The sequence below is a fragment of the Buceros rhinoceros genome, unplaced genomic scaffold (genome assembly GCF_000710305.1).
Source record: "Buceros rhinoceros silvestris isolate BGI_N320 unplaced genomic scaffold, ASM71030v1 scaffold2117, whole genome shotgun sequence".
Classification (NCBI taxonomy): Eukaryota; Metazoa; Chordata; class Aves; order Bucerotiformes; family Bucerotidae; genus Buceros; species Buceros rhinoceros.
The window spans coordinates 29,941-55,750 of record NW_010421363.1 but is presented as its reverse complement, the minus strand read 5'-3'; the positions used below and the strand labels follow the sequence as shown (position 1 = coordinate 55,750).

The 25,810-nt window shown below is 36.5% G+C and overlaps 1 protein-coding gene across 1 annotated transcript in view; it reads left to right on the top strand.

The window, feature by feature from the left end:
• GABRA2 (gamma-aminobutyric acid (GABA) A receptor, alpha 2) overlaps window positions 1-25,810 on the top strand; it is a gene marked incomplete at its 5' end in the record, with an annotated part of 31,311 nt that overhangs the window by 3,220 nt on the left and 2,281 nt on the right. The window contains 5 exons of the mRNA XM_010139605.1: window positions 7,979-8,199; window positions 10,537-10,619; window positions 13,528-13,671; window positions 14,462-14,614; window positions 22,329-22,531. Coding sequence (XP_010137907.1) covers window positions 7,979-8,199; window positions 10,537-10,619; window positions 13,528-13,671; window positions 14,462-14,614; window positions 22,329-22,531 — 804 coding nt within the window. The remainder of the gene's footprint in view (window positions 1-7,978; window positions 8,200-10,536; window positions 10,620-13,527; window positions 13,672-14,461; window positions 14,615-22,328; window positions 22,532-25,810) is intronic.

Here is a 25,810-nt window from a genome sequence, read left to right as displayed (position 1 = left end):
AACTAATGAGAATCAAGGAAGGCAAATAAAAACATGGGATCAAACAGATTTTACTGTCACTATTCTGTCTTTTTGAGCTGTTATTTCTCTGAAATGTTTAAGTTCAGTATTACTATGCTATGCTTTATAGGCTTCCAGCCAGATCAGTGATACAAATTTATTTTGACATTACCCTGAGAGAAGGAAAGTTGCATTGTTTAAAAAAACAAACATACCAAAATTCAACTGGACAATTGAAAAACAGAGCATGTCTGAATTTTCTAAAGAGTTATAAAGCTAAATCATGATTAAAAAGGCTAATTAAAACGTGTGTAATTAAATTAAAATATATAATATTTGAAAATTCTAAGGTGAAGGATAATTTTGTATGGATTATGATTTGTAGGATAACAAAATGGAAGTAATTTAATTTACACATTAAACCTGATAATTTCTCTGTTTTTTGAAAATTAATTATTTGAAGTCTGCTAGATTGACGTATCTTTATAAATATATGTGCTCCTAACTCTGATTTTAGCACTGCGAACATACTACTTTTACAGCTTTTTCTGACTTTCTTTCTTTGCAAAGTCTCCTGACATTTTGGCTTCAAAAATTTCCCAGATAGCCATGAGTGCTAATGTCCTTGATAGAAAAAAATAATATAAATAATAAATCAGAAGCATATTTACCCCTCAAGCAGTAGTTATTGTATGCAAGATGGAGCATGTAGGCACTGAGAACCTTTATATGAGGTCTGCTGTGTAGAAAGCTTTGCCAAGATTTTACCAAATTTTGCCTCAGAGCAGTCTTTCTAATTGTCACTGGGAACAGTCTGTCCTGCTTTCCTACAGTACCATTAGTAAGTGGCAGGACCTGAATCAGTTTTGTTTGAATATCGAAACTAGCAAACTTTCTGAAAGTTTTGTGTTTCAACTTTCAACCTTAGCTTTTCGTTATCTTTGGGGAGTTTTGTTATACACTGTGGTTATATCTTAGGTCTTTGAAAGACCTCTATTTTTTCACTCAAGTCAAGAAACATTAACATTTCTCTGTAGGGATGGTCATACTCAGCTAGTTCATCACTACATGCGCTTCCATCTTGTCAGTTTTCAATTAAACTTTCAAGAAATGTTTCTGATTTTTCAAATATAGCCAGAACAGAATTTTTCAATGAAGTCTGAAGGTGAAATGCAGAAATCACTGGAAGGATTGCTATAGCATCTCTCACTACAATTGAAGATCGTTATTTAGAGAGAGTGGCTGAACTGGAACCACATTTCTTCTGTTGTGTCCATTTTTCAGATCTCCTTATTCCATTTTGTGTTTCAGATTTTGGTTTTTTGTATTAAACTTACTTTGTAACTGTTTCAAAGTCTAATTATTAGCAATGGTTTCTTAACTATGGAGAGAAGCTATGGAGAGGAGTTTACAGGGATTGTATGATATGTAAGTCAGGATAGAGTAAGGGAATGCACCAAGATGATTTTTTTCACGGAGATTAAAAAACACACTGCAAGTATTTTACTGTAGCATTTATTTTAACCCAGTAACAGAAGACTAAAGAGTAAAAGGCAAACAAATGACAAATACACTTGGCTTTCTTTGGTGCTGGGGAGCATCTAGCTTGTCTTTTTATCATTTATATATTTTTGAGAAGTCAATAACTTGGTTGCGCTATTCCCTTTTATTAAAACGATAGGTTGCAATTTTGAGGTTATGTCACATGATCACTTGCAGAGTTTCTGTCCTTTTATTCTGTGGGAAAACTTGCTCCCCTGTGCAGCATCCTACCAAGTGGATCAATACTGGAGATTGATTTGTCAGAGGCTGTGTCCAAGCCCTTCACTGACATTAGCTCTCAGTGTACCTCTTGTTTGCATTCCTGTCCCTGGCACCAAACATCCATTGTGTTTCAGAGTTGTCTTTTCTCCATATCTGAATAAAAAAAGAGTAATGAGAAGTGTTTGTATTTTCAGTGACAGCACTGTGAATAACATCCTGTAGTCTCTTTTCTAAGTAATCCCTACTTGTGTCTTTCACATTCCTCTCTTATCCCTTCTCAGTGTTTATTCAGAGTTCATTCTACATCAGGTCTATGGGAAAAGAAAATAATTCAGAGAAGATCCTTTTCATAAATGATACGAATAAGAAGACTTTCTCTTCCCTATCCTTCAAACTCGTTAAACACATTTTTTCAATATTTTTTTCAAATACGTCATGTTTTGATTAAATGCTTAGACAAAAATGACTGGTTGGCAGACAGAGCAGAAATAAAGGCTTGAAATGAGTTCTTTAGATAGAGGAAAATCATACTACAATTTGCTAGAAATATACCACATATTCTTTATAGTATTAAAGGTCTTATATATCTGGCAGACATTACTTATGTATTTAAAAATGAATACATGTTCCTTTGAAATGCAGTGATGAGATGATAGTTTAAGTTTTTAACAGGGCTGTTAAGAGTTTTCATAAAAAATAACAAACAGTGCAGTTTCAAACCACAACCCTCCTTCATAAGGGAGTTTATTTAGAATATTTTCAAGAATTCTGTTCACGGGTGTATATAATCCAACTTCCCAAAGATCTGAAAGGAATTTCTGGCTGACTGCTATTTCCTTCTATGTTCTCTGTTTTGTACACATCAGAAGGTAAGTTTTGGAAAAGAACGAATGGACTCGATTTATACATCTGTGCAGTGAGATTTGATGCTAGATACACAGATAGTGAAGTGCTTTAACAGAGCCTGAGTAATCAGTGTTTATGACTGGAGCATTGAGGGGGGCTTGGGGAGAGGAGAATTCCATCCTGAACTCTTTCAGTCATGATACTGTTAGAAATTTTTTTTTATTTTTTTTTTTAATAGAGAAGACAAGTAGAAAGTAGATGGAGATGGTAGAAACAGTTTGCCCAATCTGGTAGACATGACTAGGTAAAGACAAGACATACAACAGCGTACTTCAAGAACTTTGGGTTTTTGCAGACTGTTGTAGTGTGTTAGCCTTTGTGTATGCCATTTGCAAACTTCATAAATCTATCCCAGAGAGAATGAAATGGCCAAGACAACTAACAAATGATTTGGTCCTCTCACTGTAGAGCTAATTTCAGCAGGGACTCAAAAGCTAGATCCAAATGCTTAGTGAGCAAGTTTGGCAATTAATTTGCAGAAGTTCCACCACAAACTTGCACTTCTCAAACCCACAAATACAGACTATAGCAAGAATGGATATACTGGGCAGATTATTTTGCTTTGAATACTTGCATTTTTTTAAGTCTCCTTCTTGGTTTTCCTGAAAGTAGTTTTGATACTTATTTGCATACCAACCATATTAGTATTCAACAGTACTAGTTGCATACTAATAGTGTTGGTGTTTTTAAGCTAAACAGAAAGAAAAATTACAACACCAAGAATGTGCTTTTTAAATACTAAAATTAATAAATTATACTAATGTAAATATTAATATGAAGGCCCTATTATTAGCTAGGTGAGGTTTAGGTCCATGAATCTTATGTGTTTATCTTGTCAGTGGATCAGCCACAGTATTTCTGACTTCTTTAAGGAATCAATAAAAAGATATGTGTGCTATTTTCACTTTTTTGGGGGGGAAGGGAGTAATTGACTTTTTAAAGTTTTATATTTGATAGTATTTGAAATTTGCTTTCATGGTTACATATGTGTGTCAGTTAATGACTTTAACAGTGGTCAAGAAAATCTTTACAAGTAGGGAATGAGGAACTTTGGCCTGAACTAAACAAAATGCTGTGTTCCAGCAAGTGATTAATAAAATGTTCAGTCTGCTCCATGACAGTACTGCTTGCTAATGGACATTCACAGTTTTTGAGATGTTTGGAACACTTCCATCTTTACTCCAGATGCAAAGACTGCCAAAATCTGCCAACCATTAGCTGAGAGGATAAGAGTTCATTTTTTATTATTTGAACTTTTCCCATGCAAATCTGGCCTTAGTGAAAAAAGAAGACTGCCATGTAGTGAGGAGGGATTGCTTATACTCAGGTCAGTTAAAGTTTCTCCCAGAGATACTAATGTCTTTTTTTTTTTTTTCCTGTGCATACTGCTATACACAACAAGTGCATATTAGCAGAAGAATGAAATTCCTTCACCATTTTATTCTTCTGACCATTGAAATGACAGAATCTCAAGTGCTTTTTAACATCATCTCTACCTAAAATTTCATGTAAGCTGGCATAACTGATATTTGAAAGATTATGTTTAATTGTACTATGTTTGAACCCAACTGTGAAAGCACCGTTTCAGACACAAATGAAGCATTCACTGTCTAGAAATGGTCACAGGAGTCCTTCGTAGTCCTGGAAGTATGCTCTTGTGATTTTGTGAAGATACTGCCCTATATATGAGAGAGAGATTTGGTAACGTCCAGAGACAGGACAGGTTTTTTCATATGGGAGAATATCTGCAGGTGGTATGAAATGAGTATCAGGTATTAATCTGAGTCTTTTATTCTAGAGTCCAGATTGTGTTTCTAACAGAATGTTAGTCTTGCTTGGAAAGTTCACATTACACAGCATTTAGTACTGCGGCACATATATGGAACAGGAAATAGTTACAAAACCTTTATTAGCATCTTTTGATAAATGCTGGCTTTTTATCACATTGATTATATTCAAAATAGTTTAATAGTTTCCTGTTTTTTTCATTTGTTTTGTATAGTAATTGTCATAGGGATATTCATGATCCTAAGTAGAATAGGTTTGTCTCAGGAGGGAACATGGGATCAGCGAACATAGCATCAGGATGCCAAAAGCATGGATTCTATTTTGCTTTTCATAATAACTCTGTAAATGGACTGGGACATGGAATTTCATCTCTGTGCCTTGGTTTCAGTTCATAGAAAAATTGAGATCCCAATGCTTTGAAAAATACACTGAGGTTTATAGAAAGGTAAGTTGTTTAAGAATTATGAGACATTTTGTTGCTATTTTGACAAATGGAAGGGGAAGGTGTTCATGATCATTCACAATGGGATGTTCTGCAAATAAAGATTTCCAGCACTGATTCGATGGAGAGATTAGAAATACCTGTGGATCAGTCAGAGATTTATCAGTGGGATCTTGCAAGGCTGCAGCTCAGACTCTGTCCTGCTTACTCCATTTCCGAAGCAGCTGCCATGCCTCAGATGTTTTTTTATGAATTGTTGCTGTTTTGATTTGGTGGCATTTCCTGTTTGTTTGGGGTTGGGTTTTTTTTAATTATTATTTTTTATCTCTTGTAATTATTTTTATGTATTTCTGAAGACAGTGAAGAAACAGGGCCTTTGAAATTCTTTATTGATGGAAACATTACAGAAATGTAAGATCTATGTTGTTACCATTTATGTACAGGAATATTTGTCAAGAGAACCTGTAGGACTTATCTCTCACTCTGTTGAATTTCAGTGGGATTTCAAAGCCTTACTCCCTCAGGCTCTTCTTTCCACCTCTTTATACTTCAAACATCAATCTTATCATACATAGTGATGATTTATTGGCAAATCCCCTCAGATAGAAAACACAAGGAGGCTTTTAGGGCAATAGTTTTCCTTGAATTACTGGAATTTCTATCCGGATTCCCTATATTCCCCCTGCTTCAAGCACACTGCTCATTGTGATTTTATGTATTTTGTGACTTGGAATTTGTACTTTTAAGTCACATAATATTTAGCAAATAAAACAACATACAAATTGGCAAATGAAATTGGACAATTGAATGTGTCTATCAGAGAAATGCACAAATTACTTGTCATGAGGCAGTGTCTGTGGCAATGATGAAAGACAGTAAAAGGTCAGGTATAATGTCAAAGCAATATATGTTTTAGAAGTGCATAGTTTTGTATTTCACAGATATATTTAATAAAATGTTATTAGAGATAATAGCATTAAAGATACCCAGTGAATTATTTTTCAGTACTTAGAACCATAGAATCATCTGGTTGGAAGAGACCTTTAAAATCATTGAGTCCAACCATTCACCCTGCACTGCCAGGGTCCCTAAACCATGTCCCTCAGCACCACACCTACATGTCTTTTAAACACTTCCAGGGATGGGGACTTCACCACCTCCCTGGGCAGCCTGTTCCAATGCTTCACAGTCCTCTCTGTAAAGAAGTTTATTCTGATACCTAACCTAGATCTCCCCTGGTGCAACTTAAGGCCGTTTCCTCTCGTCCTGTCACTTGTTATAAGGGAGAAGAGACCAACCGCCATCTCTCCACAACCTCCTTTCAGGCAGTTGTAAAGAACAATAAGGTTTCCCCTGAGCCTCTCTCTCCAGAACTAAACAATCCCAGTTCCCTCAGCTGCTCCTCATAAGACTTGCTCTTCAGACCCTTCACCAGCCTTGTTGCCATTCTCTGGACATTTCTCAGCTTCACTGGCTGATGAAATTTTAAGTGTTTTATTTAATATTTCTTTGAGTAAATATAATTTCAATTAGAAAAATGACAAAAATGTATTGTAGTAATATAAGACCTCTTGATAAAGTTAAAAATTGTGCTTGTGGTTTTTGTCAGATTAGTTTGTAAGTATCCCATTACATCATGTCAAAGAGTTCTCCCCAAGCACCTGTCACAGTTCCTAATGACAACTGCTTTCTCTCCTGCCCCTGCCATGCTCCTTCAGGTAACAGAATTCTCTTTCCTTTATTCCATGTGCTCGTCTTAGCCTCTGGCCCTGACCTGGAAAAGGACCTCAGAACTCCTTGAGTCACAGACCAAAGGAGCTGTAAAGGGCTGTCACTTCTCGCTTTCTACTCAGCACTCCTTTTGTACCATTGTCTGATTGACTGAGAAAAAACTTAAGCCTTGTTAATCATCACACAAGGGAGCCAGCAGAAAGTGATGAGGGCAGATAAGTTTGTTGAAATCACTTTTACATTGAAATCACTTGAATATTTTATATTGGTTGAATTTTATCAGAATTTGTCCATTCATAGATAATTTACTTGAAAATGGTTTATGTAAAATGTAGCATTGCAGAGTAATTGCAATAGTACAGTCTGTTGGAACATAATAATATTTTGAAATCATGGATCCATTTTGCACCTGTCCAACAAGACTGGAACTGCACCAAGGTAGCATTTGCCAATACACAGAATGCAATTTGCTTCCAATAAAGTTCTTAACTTCCTCTATTCCAGTTTGTATGCTGTGCTGACAGTAGCAAACCGCTAAATCCATTTACAAATCCAATTTGGAGTTAGTTGATGAGTTTACATTATCAATTTTTAATCAATATCTTGTTTGTTTGTTTATTTGTTTAGAACAGCAATAAAACCCAGCAAATGGGATACCCAGCTCTGGGTGATGTGAACATCTGGTCAAAGTCATCAGTCTGTTTTCACTTTCATCCTTTCCTCCAGACAGTACTCCAAGATCAGGCATGAGAATAAAGTTCAGGAGACAGTTTTTTTCACCTCTTAATCATCACCTATTTTTGCCTGTCTCTGTACTTCTCTTAATAAAATCAGGACCACTACAGAGCCTTACTTTCCCCTTTGGAAAACTCTTACATCAGTGTGCCTGAATATACTGTACCCTTTATGGGTAACCTTGTTTCCTTCCTTCCAGTCTCAGCCATTCTTTGTGCTCTTGAAATGCTATGTTACTCTGCTTCAGGTGTGTCTTCTGCAAGAACTATTAAATATCCTTCCGTGTATTTTTTTGTTACTTCTTCATGTAAAATAGCTGTGTTTATCGAAATTGCCCTTGTCACACATACTATGTGTATCAGGTACAGAAATCTAAACATTGGAAGGGTTTGGTATACAAGCAACAGCTAGCAACAATGGAGAATGTCATACCCTTAAGAAATTGACCTCCTGTTTATTATTCTCAGTGTTAATACAACTTTGTTGGATGGTTGTTCTCCCTTGACAATTTTCCCAAGAGAATTTTTGCAACCAGAGCTTTTCTGTTTTGGCCTTCAAAAAGCAGATTAATGTTTCATTGTGTCAAAAAAGCATATCTTTATTTCATTACAGGAATATACAATAGATGTTTTCTTCCGTCAGAAGTGGAAGGATGAGAGATTAAAGTTTAAGGGCCCAATGAACATTCTTCGTCTGAACAACTTAATGGCGAGCAAAATCTGGACCCCAGATACGTTTTTTCACAATGGGAAGAAGTCAGTGGCTCATAACATGACAATGCCAAACAAGCTTCTTAGAATCCAAGATGATGGGACTCTCTTGTACACCATGAGGCAAGTCCTCTCATCTCTCCTCTATTCAAGCTATATCTTGACGTGTTTTTTCCAGATAAAAATTAAATAAGGTTCCAGGAGGACTCTCCTTTTATTTTATTTCTTTTAGCAGAAAGAAAGATAGGAGAATGTACATTTTGTTTCCAGTTCTGTTACAAGCGTTGGCTGATTATGGGTTAGATTAGTTTCCCCGCATTTTCCTCAGTCTTCATACCTCTGTAATATATTGTAGAAACTGACCACCTGCATAAAGTGCTTTGAGACCTTTAGATGGGAATCGCCATGTAAGAACTGTTAAGCATACTCAGCTTGCCAGCTCCTTCTCAGGACGATTAGAATAGTACATGAATTTTGCCTGTTACTGCACCCATTGTAGCGACCATGTGAACCCTTAAGCAAATTTACTATTAAAATCAGTGGCAATAAAAAACAAAGAAGAAAGGGTTAACAAGGCTTCAAATGCTTTCCAGCAAGAACTACATGGAAAATACGTCTTAATCTGTAATAACTGTTTCTTTATATCTAATTACAATATTTTACTTAGAGTAAATTTTTGCATCCTGTCCATGATTAGCAGCTAAAATAAACATTTAGCTGGTAAAATGTATTAAATTTGCTTAGAATTTATGAAAAAAAATATAAATAGCATGTATAGACATAAGCAGCATTCTTGTATGACATTTCTTCTTCAGTTACCCTTTTTGGAATAATGTTACCTATATGAATTTTTTGGAAAAAATTTATCTGACTTTCCAGAAACCCCTGACTTAGGTTTTTTCTTTATCTTTGAGAATATTTAATAAGTTTCATCTGTTGTGAATGTAGACTTAAAATCCCCAGCCTAAGTAAGATATAAAATGTGGGCTGTAAAGCACACATGTACATGCAATTTTTTCCATGCCGCTATACCAGCATCCCTTAAGCCTGTTTTACTATACAACACCCAAACCCTTGCAGTGTTGACTGTTGATGGGTAGACTGCTAATACGATGTAGTGGTTGGAGAGGTTCAGAAAAGCTTGCTGAAAATAAATCGAGAACCCCATTTATAGTATTTTTGCATGAGCTCTAATCAATATTTGCACTTGTATCTGTATAATCTGACTGAAATTCCCTCCCTCCAGAAGGTAGAATCATGTGCTATAAGTAATAACTACTGTTTGAAACCATTATGAAGAATTTTTTTTAAAAAAACATAAGATGGATTATGTCAGCTAAATAAATATTTTCATGACTTATAAGTATGTTGCTTCTGGGGTTATGAGATCAATGTGTAAACTGTTTTAATTGTCTAGATTTTAAGCAGACATTTTTATTTGTTTATTTAAAATTATAGTGTAACTTATATCAAAGGTTCATGAAGTTCTTCCCTTTGCCTTCAGCTGTTTGGTCACTCTTCTCTCTCTCCCTCTCTCCGCCCCTTGACTGCAAAAACTTGCCTGGGGAGTGGGACAATAGAAATATGGAATATTTTGGGGTGGCAGGGTGGAAGAACATAGTGGGGAAGACAGTGAGTATGAACCACTGAGAGGACAGGAGGATGTAGCTGATTTTTGAGGCTGGATGAAGAGGGACAAAGACATCCAGCAAAAATAGCTCTACCCAGAGGAGACTTACAAAATAGGCAGGAGAAACAGAGGGATTTTTTTGTTTTGGGGTTGTTTTCTTAATTAAAAATAATGGGAAAGCAAACTCTTGTCAAAAACTTTCTTCAAACTGTTTTAAATTAGTTTTTATCATATTAATCCCCATATATGATACAGGGATATTGCTGGGATTTTTTCACAAAATGAGCAAAAGCAAATGCATTGCTAACATACTGTCATGCTTATACAGAAATAAAAATAATAACCACAAGTAATATGGAGAAAGAGTAGCAGCAATCTTCCGAAAGAACATAAATGTTGCTACATCATCCATTCAAACTGTAAAAGAAAACAATTCAGAAAACTGTGGAGCACAGTCCTTTAGCAAGTTAACTGTATTTATGTGCTTCTGTAATGAGCCTTTGAGAGCCATGTAATCACACATGTACCTCAGAATATTATAAGAAAATGACTGGTCTTATCAACCTGCAGTTACATAATTTGTATCTTCATTTAAGTGGCCTTTGCTTATAGTTTTGAGGTCAAATCATTCAGGTTTTTGATCTGATAAGTCAATGCCTTCCAAAGGAACACATAAAAGAGAAGTGAGAGCTGATTTAAATTTCAATTAGTTTAATATGTAACATTTCAGTTTCATCTCCTAAATCATCATGAACTCTGTTCATTTCGGTGGAACTGATTTTCTTGTCCTGCTAACTGACTTAAATGCATAGCGGTCTCTTGCCTTTTAGGCTTACCGTCCAAGCTGAATGTCCAATGCACTTGGAGGACTTCCCCATGGATGCTCACTCATGCCCCCTCAAATTTGGCAGCTGTAAGTATCTAACAGGAAGTATAGCCTTTGGTTAGTGAGTATCTAACTTTGCTCAGAATGACTTTGTTTCAATAAGTTGTTACAGGAAAGGTTTAAACCACAAGGTGGTACATTTTAAAAAGTTTGCAACCTGACGCGTGGAAATCTCTCTCATCTATTCAGCGTTGTATTTTCTAATGTATTTTAAAGCTTTCTTGACTTCAGTTAACAATAAACACTATGCACCTAATTCAGCACTGCACTGATCTGCTTTTATTCCAGCATGCAAACCATACCGATGAATGCAGACCTGGGGCGAGTAGCCTGTGTAGTATTAGTGAAAGCAGATTAAAGACTTCAAAGAATGTTTGTTTTCATTTATTGAAACATTTATTTTTTCTTTATTGTTAATGATACTTTGTTTTACATTCTTAGTCAAAGAAGACAACAACAAATGTTTCCTTGTGATAAAAAAATTCACTCATTAATGCATCTGAATGTTATAGACAGGTGGTCTTTGATCTTACTAGTATTACTTTAACAGCAGCATAACTTCATTTAACTATTTTACAGCCTTTTTTCTTCTTCATTAATTAGGATAACGTATTTCTTGGATTTTGTTCACTGAAAGATTTTCTTTTTTTCTCTGAATGCAGCCTACGTTCTCTGCTGGGCCCAGGAAAGGGAATGTTTTTTTGAGGAAACCTTTGAATTTTGTCTGATTTTACATTAATTGCAGCAACAGGTTTCAAAACAGGTGATAAGCTGCTGCTGAGGACATCATTAACCAGAAGAACATTGTCAGAGCACCCTGCACACTCTCTCCATAACCCTGGCATAGCCCTTTTCCTTGGAGTTTGGAACAAATTAGACTAAGCCTGTGTTTCTGATGATGTTTCCACATTAGAGGGGAATCTTGGCTATGGAGATGAAAGTTCATTAGAATTCTTATTTGTTTCATTGAGTCTTTTTGGCCCCCTGAATATTACATTTTAGTACATAATATGGCTTAACTAACACCAGAGATGTTAGCCGAAACTGGCTACTGACTAATAATACGTACACGTATGTGAGAGCAAGGTGTGTTTGATTTAGAAGGTGTGGGAGGAAAAAAGCCTCAATAAGTAGCCTCAAAATGACTTAAGGAAGAACGTAATAATGAAACTGATACTTGTCAGGCCAAGAGACTGTTTTATAGTATGACTTCATTTCCATTCCTAAGTTGGAAGCCCTTCTCACTATGTATACTAGACTTTGCGTGAACAATTTTTTTCTTTTTTTTTCTTTTTTTTCTCTCATTTGTTTGTTTGGGGTATTTTGTTTAGTAATTTGTTCTTTGTTCTCTGTCCATGGTTTCTGGTTTTCTAGAGCAATGTGGTTTTAGAAAAGCTGTCTGCCATTTCCCCCATAGTCACCTGTTCTCCAGCCTGTTGGCACATCCAGGGGACTCTTGTTTCTGTTCATTTTGAACTGCTTCACACTCGTTTATTTCTTTACCTATAACTCATGTCTAGACTGCTGTACATTTTTCAGCTTTTATTCTGGAATTTGAATGATGAATTGTGGTGAAAATAAGCAGAAATCCTGAGGATTTTGGTTTAGCTGAGACAAGTCTGCCAGTGGTGTATATATTTGTCACAGCTCTACGTATGCTGCTTATCTTACATTGCTAGGAGCATTGTGGGCCTGTACGAATGTCTCAGGGTTTTTTTTGTATACATAAGAGAAAAGTCAAACTGAATGTATTGAAGAAGCTGTAGCTTAATAAATTACCTTTCTTTATCCTTATTAAAAAGTCTAGCCAATGGTGGGGAGGTGGGGCCAAGTCAAGTGCTGGTTCGCTTTAAAGCAGAGTGTAAACCAGCTTTAAAGTGCTGGTTTGCTTCTTGTGGGAAGCTGGAAACATAGAGTGGAGGTGTTAAAAATCTCTACATGCTACCCACCTGCTAGATTTTGTTAGTCATGCAATTTATGGCTAGTTGCATGAAGAAGTTTCTTCTTGCGCCTCCAGAGACTTCTCAAGTGAAAATGTTTGCAGTCCAACAGAAATACTGCTTTTCTTTTTCGCTTCACTGCAGTTATGGTATAAGACTTACAATGTACTTGTCTCAGTCAATCAAAATAAACACACGATTTCTTCCTTCAGTGGTTTACCCTTTTCCTTTCATGCTTCATTTGTTAGTAGGGTATTAGGCTGGAAAAACCTGCAAGAAATACTGAATTTTTTTCTTTCTTACTGGAGAGGCATTAATGCTATTTAAAATACAGTGTTAATTTGCTTTCATTCTAGATTATTTTGACAGACCCTGGGCTAGATGTACGTTTGATCATGAATGCACTGAGAGAGCAGCCTGGTTAATGTCAGCACATCCCACAAGGAGTGAAGTTTAAGAGGGTATACAGAGCAAGGCACAGAGCCACCAGAAGTTTAAGGGCATTGTCACTGAACCTGGCTTTCCATATTTATGTATGCGTTTCAGCTAATAATAAAATGCTTGTGATACATGTGGAAAGTGGGGACAATGGAAACTCAGAACAATATAGGAATAGATTTTCAAAAATTCTGTGTGTCTTAACCTTGCAAATTGTTGTTCTTTTCATCTGGTTTTCCCAGAGTTTTAGGTTACATGTATTATCTAATCTGTGACAAGATATTAACAGCATAGAAGAGATGATGTTTGTAATTTAATAACAATAAATCGTGGTTCATAAGATCACAAATGTTCCCATGCTGCAAGAGATATTTATTCTACAGTAAAGCTATTTTAAATAATGGCCAGAGTTTGGTTTTTTTTTTAACCATATCATTTTAAGGTTTTGTGGGGTTGTGTATTTTTTTTTTATTAACTATCTCTTCTAATTCTATGACTTTTGATGGAAGCTGGTTAATTTAAATTGCTGACAAAATATTTTGTCTTATTTCCTACAGATGCATACACAACTTCAGAGGTAACGTACATTTGGACTTATAATGCTTCAGATTCAGTGCAGGTGGCACCAGACGGCTCAAGATTGAATCAGTATGATCTTTTAGGCCAAACAATTGGGAAAGAGACAGTTAAATCAAGTACAGGTTAGTAAAAGGTACTTCAAAGAAAAAGGCACTCACTTGGCTATGAAGACCATAGACATTGCTGGTGGTATTAGAAGGGTAGTGAAAAAACATGTTGCAAAATACAAGATATTAGGCATAGTCCATTAATGTATGGTTCAAGTACAACATAGCAGCACTTCACAGATTTTTTCAAGTTAACCAGTAACTAGTGATAGCAAAGGTAAGCTTGTCCTCAGTACTGTTTTTTAATACTGTCTGGAGTTCAGTCTTGAACCATAATGTTTATAACCTAAGACTGGGATAATTGTTTAATTTCATAGGGTAAACTATGCTTTTTTGTCTACTAAGTGGTGAAACATGTAGTTTCGACCATTGTTTTCCTTTTATCATGTTTTTGGCATTAAATACTGGCATTATTCTACCAGACTGTGTTCCTACATATGCTAGGCTGTGATGGACCCCCATGATTGCCTTCTGACTGTAGATTGAGGTGCTTTTGTATGAACGCAGAGAGTTGCTTATGTGCAGAAACCTGCAGGACTGAAGTTCTTGTCAGGTCATACAAGAGTTGCTGTAAGTTCCTGAACACTGGTCTTTCCTGGAGCTCAGTGGGAATAAAGTGTAGCTGAACTCAAAAACTTTCTGATATTCTGTAGGATGCTTTCTACTACAAAATATGTTCTGTGCGATTTTACTGTAGTAAATTTGGTTCACATAAATGTACTAAACTTTCTTTTACCAAAGAAATGGACTTTCTTAAGATGATAACCCTTTCTTTCATTGTATTTTGTGTATTTGTGGCATCTAGGTGAATATACAGTAATGACGGCTCATTTTCACTTGAAGAGAAAAATTGGTTATTTTGTCATTCAGACTTACCTCCCCTGTATCATGACTGTCATTCTCTCTCAAGTGTCATTCTGGCTCAACAGAGAATCTGTACCTGCCAGGACAGTCTTTGGTGAGTATACTGAGTAGCATTAGTTTTGTTTGCCACAGATGAATCTGTTAGGAAACATTTCTGAAGCCTGCTTGGTAAAGGCCTTTTTCATTTAAGTCAGTGTGTTTGTAGAATGTGATACTATTTGTCATCCTATCAGTTTTCAACCGCAGCTTACAGATCTCCTCAGAATATTTTTGAAAATTCACCCATAAGAAAGAACTGTCCATATATCCTTGACTCTTTGAAGTTGGAAAATTTTTCACAGAATGGAAAGAGATAATGTCTCTATTTAAGAAGTAAATTTGGATTATTTTCTGAATTTTCTTGCTTACCTTGATATTATCTAAATATTTTGGTACTTGGTAGATAAGCACATTTCTAAATATGTTTGTAAATTAAGCAAGCTAAATTTGAATTTTGTTGAATTATTTGAATGTGTTAAACTTTGCAAGCTGCAGTTCTTTAAAAGAAACCCTATTCTGGGGGTCTGGGCACTTTCTCTCTAGTTCAGATTGGAGTGTACTGTAAGGTAGCAAACAGCTTCAACAGCGCAAAATAATGGTGTTTCTTTTGCAACAAGGTCTTGCCTTTTCTTAAAGCAAAGTAACAGATGTCTTTCTTACTTGCCCAACTTGAAGTTCTTTTAATTTCTTCCCTTTTAAAGAAAAAGAGACTAGCACAACAACAAAAAAAGAGAAAGTAATCTCTGTGTGGATTTGACCACCAGAAATGCTGTATGTGATTAGTCATCATAAACACCATGCACTCTTAAAAAAAATTAGGCCAAACTCAAATGCGTATTAAGTATGATGCAAAACAAAACACTTCCTGTCTCAAATGCCACACAAAGCATTGTGAAAAACTGCAGATTTGAGTATGAGCCTTACTGAAGTCAGTGGTTTTAGTCGGAACTAATTCTATCATGTTTTCCGAGGCAGTTATCAATCAATCAGGCAGATTTTTCTTTTCTTTCTTCAAAATCTTCTGTGAATTTGTCCAATTCTCCTTATCAAAATGCAGATTTCTGTTTTCCAGCCTTGCAAGTGAACTCTCAAATCCTTCTATATCTTTGTCTTTGCCCTTTTCTGTAGCCCCTTTTATACATTTAGGAGAGTAACTGGTTTGTCCAAAAAAAAGTCTCACTTCTTCTCTTCCTAAAATGCAGTTTCTGTTACTGTGGTGTTGGTTACAAGGCACTACAACAGTCACAAGGCACTAGGATAATTTTCCTGGAATGTTGTGTCACCTCCTGCATACCTCTTTCTTGTTCTTGATTTTTTTTTTTTTTTAATGTATGGTTATTTGAATTAAGTAACATCTGCATGGCAGCCTGCTGCTTTACTGTCCTGGGGGTTTAGCATAATATGGGTAATGGACAGTGTCCTGTTTCAGGATGTCTTGAGGGAAGTGGGTAGGATGGCTGCAAGAATCGCACCACCCAGTGATATAAAATCTAAAATCCTTTTACTAAGCACAATGGGTATATCAAGGAGATAGCAATTTCTATGCTAGTATGTTATTTCTGCCACACAGACATGCACCTCATGCACCAGTCAGGGCTCCATCCCCTAGAGGACAGCTTAGACTAGCACCTTGGACCTAGGGGAACAAGACATGTCCAGACTCTGCCTGGTGGAGGAGCCTAGCCCCTGCATGCAGTATCTGCACCTCAGGCTTAGCCTTCTTCATTGAGCTGGATGTCCCCTGAGGAGCTATTTCTTAACATTCTTTTACACTCTAGGTGAGATTGTCAGCATAAGCTGCCAATGGTCTCTCTAATCACGTAGCTCCAGGTGAATCTCACAGTCTGTCTCCATACCTACTGGCAGCAGTTGTCACTAGTATTTCTGACACTCTCTAGTCTCCTGCCTAAATGTGTTACAAAAATGTGAACTTAGATACGGTTGCGCAACAAAGTTCATCTATTGCTTCTTACTCTTTTCTGGCTTGTACTGAATTAATCTCAACAGTTAGAGCTGGGCAGGCACACTCAAGGTCTCGTTTGGGTAGTACTTTCAGGTAGACTCCACTCAGGGACAAATGAAGCTCATACCACAGGTAAGTTAAAACAAGCTACCTCTGGCAGGGAATTATCTAAGTTGCAGGAGATTTTACTTTCATTTTTATTGATCATGTTTATTTTTTATATGCAGCAGTTACTTGCTAGATACACATCTTTTCATTGTATAATAACTATATCAATATTAAAATATGATTAAGTGGAAAGTATTAGTTTTGATAAAATTTTTCAGAATCAATGAGGAATGTATTTCAAGTACCTTCTTCAGAATTGCCAGGTCCTGGAAAGGACTAACTACTGGAGGCCTTTTTCATTCAAAGAAACATAACTCCCAGTCATTCAAAGCACGACTTTCTATTTATTATTTCATGTTTGAAAGAACTGACTTTTCTTTCCCCTTTCTAGTCTCTCTCAATGTAAGTTCTAAGTTAACATTAAGGGCTTGGTATAATAAGACTTCTTTTATAGTTGAGCTCTTTAATCCCTTTCCTTTATGGCATCTGTTTAATATTGTTGACCTAAGATATCCCAAATTAATTATGGAGTAATGTTATATTGTTTCAGCTTTCCTTTAAATTAATGGAAGAAGAAAGTTTTATCATTGTTAATTAAATAAGTCTTGAATGTGTTTTCTCTAGCAGATAAATTTGAAAAGCATTTGATTGCATTTTTAACAAAAGGAAATAAACCTGGTTCATAATGCCTTCATTTAGTGCAAGATTAAAATGTGTTTCATTTAATAATGTGTTTATTGTTACGCATTCAGTGTCAATGATATTAGGAAAGCTAATCCTGTGCAGCTTCTTTAATTCTCACTTCATTTTAATGGGTCATAACATTTAAAGCATCACATATATTTGAATAGCTGCATTAGATGCAGGTGACAGAAAAATCAGAAATTAGTTTTCTTAGTGCTACAGTTGTCTCCGTGTTTTAACTCACACAGAATAGGAATGAGAATGTTAAAATGAATATAGTTAGATACATATTCTCTGATACCTGTAGCAGGCAAGCACAGTAATTAGAGTTGTTGTATTTTTTAGTACATTGTCCAAGATGCAGAATTTTGCATTCACGTAGCTACGGTCTTTTTTCAGGACTCTGTTCTCTGTGATAATTTTATTCTTATCCTACATTTCTATCCCTGTGTTTTGGTTGTTCTTGATTTATCTTTTCTGAATCTATATTAATTAATGTACATTTTGAAGCAAAAAGCCATTTAGACCTGAAATATACAGACTTTTAAATTGTGTACCTATAGAGAGGTAGGCACACAACCTGAGAGCAGTTCAGAACTGTCCTCTAGTTATTTTTACATGGAAATTGAATAATGTAAACCCTTCCTTTTGAACAAAATACTAAATACCTTTTCCGATTTTGTTGAAAAAAAATCCTCAACTGTCTTTAATTTACTTCTTCTTTCCCATGCTGCAGGTTATCTTTTGTTCCTTTAGAGATATCCCACCAGTCACAATTTTCAGTCTGTAATTTCTTAATTGGGAATTTCTGCTAACTGTAGACATAGCAATCTAGCAGTAGGCAGTGGGCAAGCATACCTAGAAAACTGTAGCCCCTAGTTAGACTGAGCTGGCTGCAAATGAACTAGTATGTCTTCTCACCTCAGTGGTGTGCCAAGACATTGAGTCATATTCCAATAGTGGCATAACGACATGTGACTTTTACGAGAGCTGGGGTGAATAGCACTTGCCATTCAGCTTTGGGAATTAGCTTTTCTGTCGATCAGTGGGGAACTGTTTCATTGCTCAGTATTGGTACAGTGAAGCAACATGAGTGCTGACTTCGTGCTGTGTAATTCTGAAGTATTACACCACAACGCTTGGCTACACACCATGATGTGTACAATAAGCTACATACTATGATATGCAACTTAACTGACTGACTGAACACAACTTTTTTGGAAAAAGATTATGTTATGGACTTTGGCCTCCCATGCTATTGAAAAATGTTTCTAGCCTTTTGTGGTGTTCTTCTAGTACAAAGAGTAGACAGTGCATTTAAACTAATTTCTACATCTTTCTCTTAATGGTTGTTCACAGTTATCTCCTGGTGTCTGAGAAGAATCAATGTACACTCCTTCTGTATGGTGTTTTTTAATAGTACCTATGCATTGCATAAGTAAAAAAACAACAGTAGCGTATGTAGCCAAGTGTTGTGGTATAATACTTCAGAATTACACTGTCTCCAGAACTTTTAAGCTTTTGTTTAGACCTCAGCCGTTTACTCCTGGAGTGATAAAATGAGATAGTAATCTGTAGCTCTCTAAAAGGGACAGCAGTCTTTTCTTTCTGCTATGCTATTTGTATTTATAAATCTGTTCGGGTTTTGGACCAGGTCGAGTGATCTAATTGCTTAACAACATTTGCAATTACTGTAAAGAAAAAAGAAAGAGTGACATAATATAGTGATTGAATTAGTTTCCTAATTTAAAAAAGAAAGTAATTTATCACTCCTTTTGTGATATGTTCTTCAACCATTTTGTGTATCTTCACAAAGTGCTCTGATGAAAAGGTAAAATTATGGGAGGAGTAGCATGACATTATAAGGAATGGAACACATTTTAAGCATTTTGTACAAATTATTTGCAAAGCTTTTGTTACAGAAATGTCCCTTGGTAACTCATTGTTTAAGCCTTTTACTTTTCAAAGGAGATGTCCACATTCTAACACAAAAAGGCTAGGGCATGCTTTAGCTGACTAAAATCTGTTCAAGTAGAACAGTTGATAGACAAAAGGTGAAATTAGGATCCAAAAGAACTTGTCAAAGAGTAGCCTGACTTTTGCACGGAAATGTGGTTATAAACTAGTCATCATGACAGTTTTTAACTCTAATATTTAGGTGCTAGCTCCTCCAATTTCCACTGTATGTTTTTAGTTAGGCATTTCTATTTTGTTCAGTTTACTTCTTCCACTGTGGTGTGGCAGTGCCCTATACCATTGAATGACGTAAATTGTTTACCCAGAGTTGGCTGTCTTAACTTTAAATTCATCTTGAATGGTATCCATCTGTGCTGGAGTCCAAAATATGAAAGAGCTGCTATTTTCCACATATATAAGTATAGTGCCAGTGACAAGTGTTGAATTTAGAGCCCTGGAGATGGATATTGGCCCTCTGGTGAGCAGATGCTGTTTCAAAGGCAACACCTAAGAAAAAATCCTAGGCAATTAAATAGCTCCAGACGTGGCCCGAGTAGATGAACTTGTAGTGATAGAAGATATTTAGCTTTTATAGGCATGCACTTCTGAGAAGTTGTAATGCTGTTGGTGTATATTTACTGTCAAGTATAAAATGCTTGTTCCTCTTCGGAGAATGAAAATGTCAATGGTTTATTTTTGGATCCTTTTTAAAGACAAACTGATGATTGCTCATGGTCTCTTACAAGATGATACCTGTCCATGTCCTTCTGGCACCTGTTCAGTGCCTCATCTGCTGGATCCTGGACTATACAAGATAGTTCTTGACCTCTATATAAACTAGTGCAAAATCATCTCTCTTTTGACTGAAGAGGAATAGCAAGTATAAAAAATACTAGAGATTCCTAAACAGACAGGTAGCACATTAATTCTCTGTCCCGTTTTTTCCCACTCAGTGGGAGAACCAAGTGGTAGCTTGAACATCACTGACTTTGTAGAGTGAAGGAATAAATGGAAGAGCATTGGCAATTATCTGATTGTGCTGTCTGATTAGCATTTGGGTCACAAAGTGATGTGGCTTGCTGAATTTTTAAGAGAAATTGTCAACTCGTAGCAAGGTAGAACATGTAAATTCATGATGTTTTAGTTGAGACTAGAAAAGGTTAAGTTAATCTTAAATTAGATTTCTGATGAAGCCAATGGGGCTTCCAGAAGACTAGTTTATACTAAGAGGTAGGACTTAAACCTGTGCAGCTGTATATATTTACATGTGCATAAGGTCATCTTATCTCTGAGAAACAATCACTTTACTGATACTACTGATAATTAAAATTATTTATCTGCAGCTCAGGAGCAGTGTTAAAATTTGTGTGTGATAATTTTAAATGTAAGACAGACTGCATTTTCCCTGAGGTGCTGAAAATAATTAAGCCATATGTTGTGTAAGTGTTACGAGAGAATAAGTTCTTTACAAAATATATTGTCTACACATTTTCATACAATATGGTATGAGAGCTACTTCATTTTCGTTGTATAGGCTAGCAGAACCCAACAGTGTCATGGCTGATTCCAGACCAAATGCCCTTCTTTAATTCATGGAGGCTGAAAAATAGCAATTAGAGAATTATGTTTGCTAAAGTGTCTGGATACTGTGTGACTCAGCAGGATGCTTCCGTGCCTTGTTTTCCCTGCTGCACAGGCCTTCAGGAGCACATCAAGGGAGAGTAGTGCTGAGGTTGAGTCCACTTAGCTTTGCTCTATCATCCTTTGTAGGACCCTCAGAAATGGAGATTCTTTACAGGCAGAATGGAAATTGCAAAGTGTGAAGAGGTCTGAGTAGGTGTCATTGCTTCCTGTCTTTCCTTTAACACAGTGGTTAAAAATGCTTCTTTTGTGGCAGAAGGAAAATTTGAGCTAGGTCGATCCTCAGAGCCCAGGTGACAGATTGCTGACAGTGGAGGATCTGGCTTAGGGAGAGTGACCTTAGTTTCTCTTGGGAATCCTCTTACAACAGTTTTGTGAGTGTGTAGTTGTTGAAGCGGTGATGTGCTGTTACTAATACTTCCGCCATGGCATCTCCTTTGCCTGTCATAATGGACTGTAAGTTTGCTGATCTGTGCTAAGTATATCACTTCGTGTTGCTTTTCATTCTGGAGGTGTGTTTAACGGTGTGCCACAAAGGGAATATTTTAGTTTGTCTGAGTGTGATTCAGCCTGTGGTGGGAAAACTGATTTACGTAAGGAATGGAGACTGCAGTTGTGGCTGGGGTTTCTGCTTACTACAGCTGATTCAGAAAAATGTTATTCTTTTCCTTTACTCCCATATAACTTTTATTCTGATTTTTTTAAGTATAATTTCTGGCTTCCTACTAGGCCTTCATTATATACAAAATACTGTAAAGTGCTTTTAATAACTGCCATCTGCCTGAATCATCAAGTCTCGTTTTCTGACCCATAATACACAGTTATAATAATAGGATGTTTCAAATCAATATGCTGTTCTAGAAAAAAATCCATGTTATCCAAATGAAAACTTAGCTTGCTTATGTCTTCAGTGATGTCACTGGATGGTTAGTGAGACAGCTAACAGCAAAAAGAAAAAAAAAATCATTATTTCTAATAACAAAGCTTAATTTGTGTGATGCTCTCAGTAAAGATGGGCACCAGACCTGAAGCCACTGCAGTGAAGCCAAATACTAATCATTATTACTGTAATGCTACAAAATATTATGATTCCACTAAGGAATTGTTAGTTTTGTCCTTTACCCATCCTGATAGCTAAAAAAAGGGGGCGGGGGGGGGGGGAATAAAACATTGTCTATCTCCTTTAAGTAAAATCTTCAGCTGATTAAAAAAGGGAAGTTTAAACAACAAAATTGTACTAAAATAATTCAAAGGAATTCAGCCTTTAGTATGGTTCTGGCAGTTTGTCACCAACATAGATAAGCAAATTTTCCATTTTGTATCACAAACATACCATAATGATTTTTGGTTTGTATTTTTGTTAATATGCAAAATCCAAGTAAAATTGTTGATGTTCTGTGTTTTTTTCCCCTTGCAGGAGTGACAACTGTGTTGACAATGACAACTCTGAGCATCAGTGCTCGAAATTCACTCCCCAAAGTAGCATATGCAACAGCTATGGATTGGTTTATTGCTGTTTGTTATGCATTTGTATTCTCTGCATTAATTGAATTTGCAACTGTAAATTATTTCACAAAACGAGGATGGGCCTGGGATGGAAAAAGCGTAGTGAATGATAAGGTAAGTCCTTAGGAAATACCCGTTTTTAAAATACCCCTTTAAATTTCCAGTTAGTTGCACTAAAACAGATGTAATGTACTGTTTTGATAAAATTTGCTATATTAAAAAGTAACACATCATGCTTAAAATAAAAATAATTTAGATGTATTTTCTGACCTGAACAAAAACATGTATGTGCCCTGATGTAACTAATCTCACTTGATCTCAATAATCCAGATTTATGAAGCACACTGGGTTTTTTTTTGCTGGGAACTATCTGACTTGTTTCTTGATTTCTCAGATACAACTGCTTATCTGGTTATTCAAAACATTTAATCCAGATTATATTGTTTGATCACATTTTTACTACTTAATCCAATTGAGTTGGAAATAAGGAAAGGATTACAAAAAGTTATAATGTACATTAATTTTCCTGGTAACTAAGGATCAGAAAAACAGCTGAATGCCCACGAATGTAAAAACCATTAGTAACAAAGTCCAGCGGTTTTGGACATTTTCAGTATTCTGAAACTTATCCCTAATGTATGACATTATCCCTTTTGTAGACATTAATTTTAAAATGTAAACATTTAAAAACTAATTTAAAAGCAGTTGTGCAAAATTCTGAGTACGTCTTCACCTATGCTGTATTGATGTTCTGAGTGCACAGAAACACAGTCATGCCTTCATTTTCCAGTATTGATAGTAGCGTAGGTGTGATAGCATGAAGAAATTTTAACCTGATGGAATTTCTTATTTTGTGAACAAAATGAGCTAGTGATATGCCTAAATTTGTGTCAAGCTTTACAGTTTATAATTTTAATAATACAGAAAGATGTTAAAGCTGACTTCTTGTTTTGACTGACTTAGTATGTTATATAATTTTGTCCTATCCCTGATTCTACCAATGGAAGAGGATTTCTTCTCACAAAGGATACTCTGATTTCTGTGGTTCTCCTTAAAATAGGATAAAGTATTATTTACTTCCTTGATGATAATAATAGATGTGAAGCAAACATTAATTAACTGATGGTTTCTTAGCATTCTGAATGCATAAAGCACAGTGCATAAAGAAGGAAAATAGAGGAAATGAGCACATTGCTTATAATTCCCTGTGGTGTCCAGAAGGGCATGAACTATCCATAGCTTCAGGATCTGTTCCCTCCTGCTAGTAGTAGATACCAAATCATTACAAGTTTATCAGCATGTCACGAGTGAAGCTTTTCGGACTGGCACATTGCCCTGGCGTTGTAATAATGTAGGGAGCCTTTACAAACCCTCTGATCATCCTTTGGCTGTTCCTTTACATTAATATAACAGTGCTGGCTCACAATCTTAGGAGTGGCAGCTGATTAACAGCTAAGTAGTATTCCTTTCTTAGGAATGACAAAGTTAGCCATTTTGTTTTACAGAATAACGGGATCGTTTTGGTTGGAAGTGACTTTTAAGATCATTTAGTTCAACCATTAACCCAGCACTGCCAAGTTGCCACTAAACCTAATCCCTAAGCAACACATCCACACATCTTTTAATACCTACAGGGATGGTGACTCAACCACTGCCCTGGGCAGCCTGTTCCAATGCTTAACAACCCTTTCTGTAAAGAAATTTTTCCTAATAGCCAACCTAGATCTCCCCTGGCACAACTTGAGGCCATTTTCTCTCGTCCTATTGCTTGTTACTTGGGAGAAGAGACTGACCCCCACCTCACTACAGCCTCCTTTCAGGTAGTTGTAGAGAGTGATAAGGTCACCCCTGAGTCTCCTTTTCTCTGACTAAACAACCCCAGTTTCCTCAGCTGCTTCTCATAGGACTTTTTCTCTAAAACCCTTCACCAGCTTCGTTGCCTTTCTCTGGACACGCTCCATCACCTCAGTGTCCTTCTTGTAGGGAGGGATCTGAAACTGTATTTGAGGTGTGGCCTCACCAGTGCCGAGAACAGGAGCACAATCACTTCCCTTCTCCTGCTGGCCACACCGTTTCTGATACAAGCCAGGAAGCCATTGGCCTTCTTGGCCACCTGGGCACACTGCTGGATCATATTCAGCCGGCTGTTGAACAACAGCCCCAGGTCCCTTTCCACTGGGCAGCTTTCCAGTCAGTCTTGCCCAAGCCTGTAGCATTGCAGGGGTTTGTTGTGGCCCAAGTTCAGGACCTGACCCTTGTCCTTATTGAACCTCAGTTTTATAATATTTTGTATTATTGGTTTATATGCCATTCCCATGTCATATGTCTAGCTCTGTATTTTCTTCAAACCGACTTAACAAACAGCTAAATGTCTAACTTATTTATAATTTTTCATGCAAAAATATGGTCCCTCTTTATAATGCAGGTCTCATTAATAATATTACAGATACCTTTTAAAAACACTCTAAGTGTGTCTAAAAGGAAGGAATTACAGATCATTAGAGTGTTCCTCTCTTAATTTGATTTGGTAATTTGCCCTTGTTTTTGATGAATGCATCTGTGCATGTAATGCCAGGCTTAGTCTTCACCAAATAAATATGTTTCCTCAGTGATAGCCATCTGTGTTCACGTTATATGGAAATTCACATCTAAGTGCTGTCAGCATGGAATTTGTCTGAGAGAAAAGCAGGTGCAGGGACAATCTTCATGTGTGATCAGCCCTTTTTCATGCTCCAGTGAATAAGGAACAATGCTGAATTCCCACCCGATCCCAGGTTTTCTTTTTATGTGACACCATTTCCTGAAACAAGGTATTTGGGGCACAACATCTAACCATGAAGATTTTATCAAGATTTATATATGGCTCTGATGAATATTGAATTGGTGCTAATTTAAAACCAGCATGAGAAACTGGGTAGATGCCTCCCAGTGGAAGTAAAAAATTGGAATGCACCTGTGTGAGAAATGTCACAAGAATTCCCTCACTTGTGCCAACTTCTATTAGATTAAAAATCCATCCAAACCAATACAATAGCTGATGGTTTCTTATATGAGCCAGAAATTAACTATTTCTTCATCAGTTTAATGCTGTATTTTGTGGAAGAGCTGGACTGATTCTAATATTTATTTCACAGAATCACAGAATTGTTTTGGTTGGAAGAGACCTTTAAGATCATCAAGTCCAACCATTAACTCAGCATTGCCAGGTCACCACCAAGCCATGTCCCTAAGCACCACATCTACACATCTTTTAAATACCTCCAGGGATGGTGACTCCACCACTTCCCTGAGCAGCCTGTTCCAATGCTGGACAACCCTTTCTGTAAAGCACTGCCTCCTTCTTAATTATATATGGAGGGCCTTGCTTCCTGAGAAACTCAAAATCTTTCCACT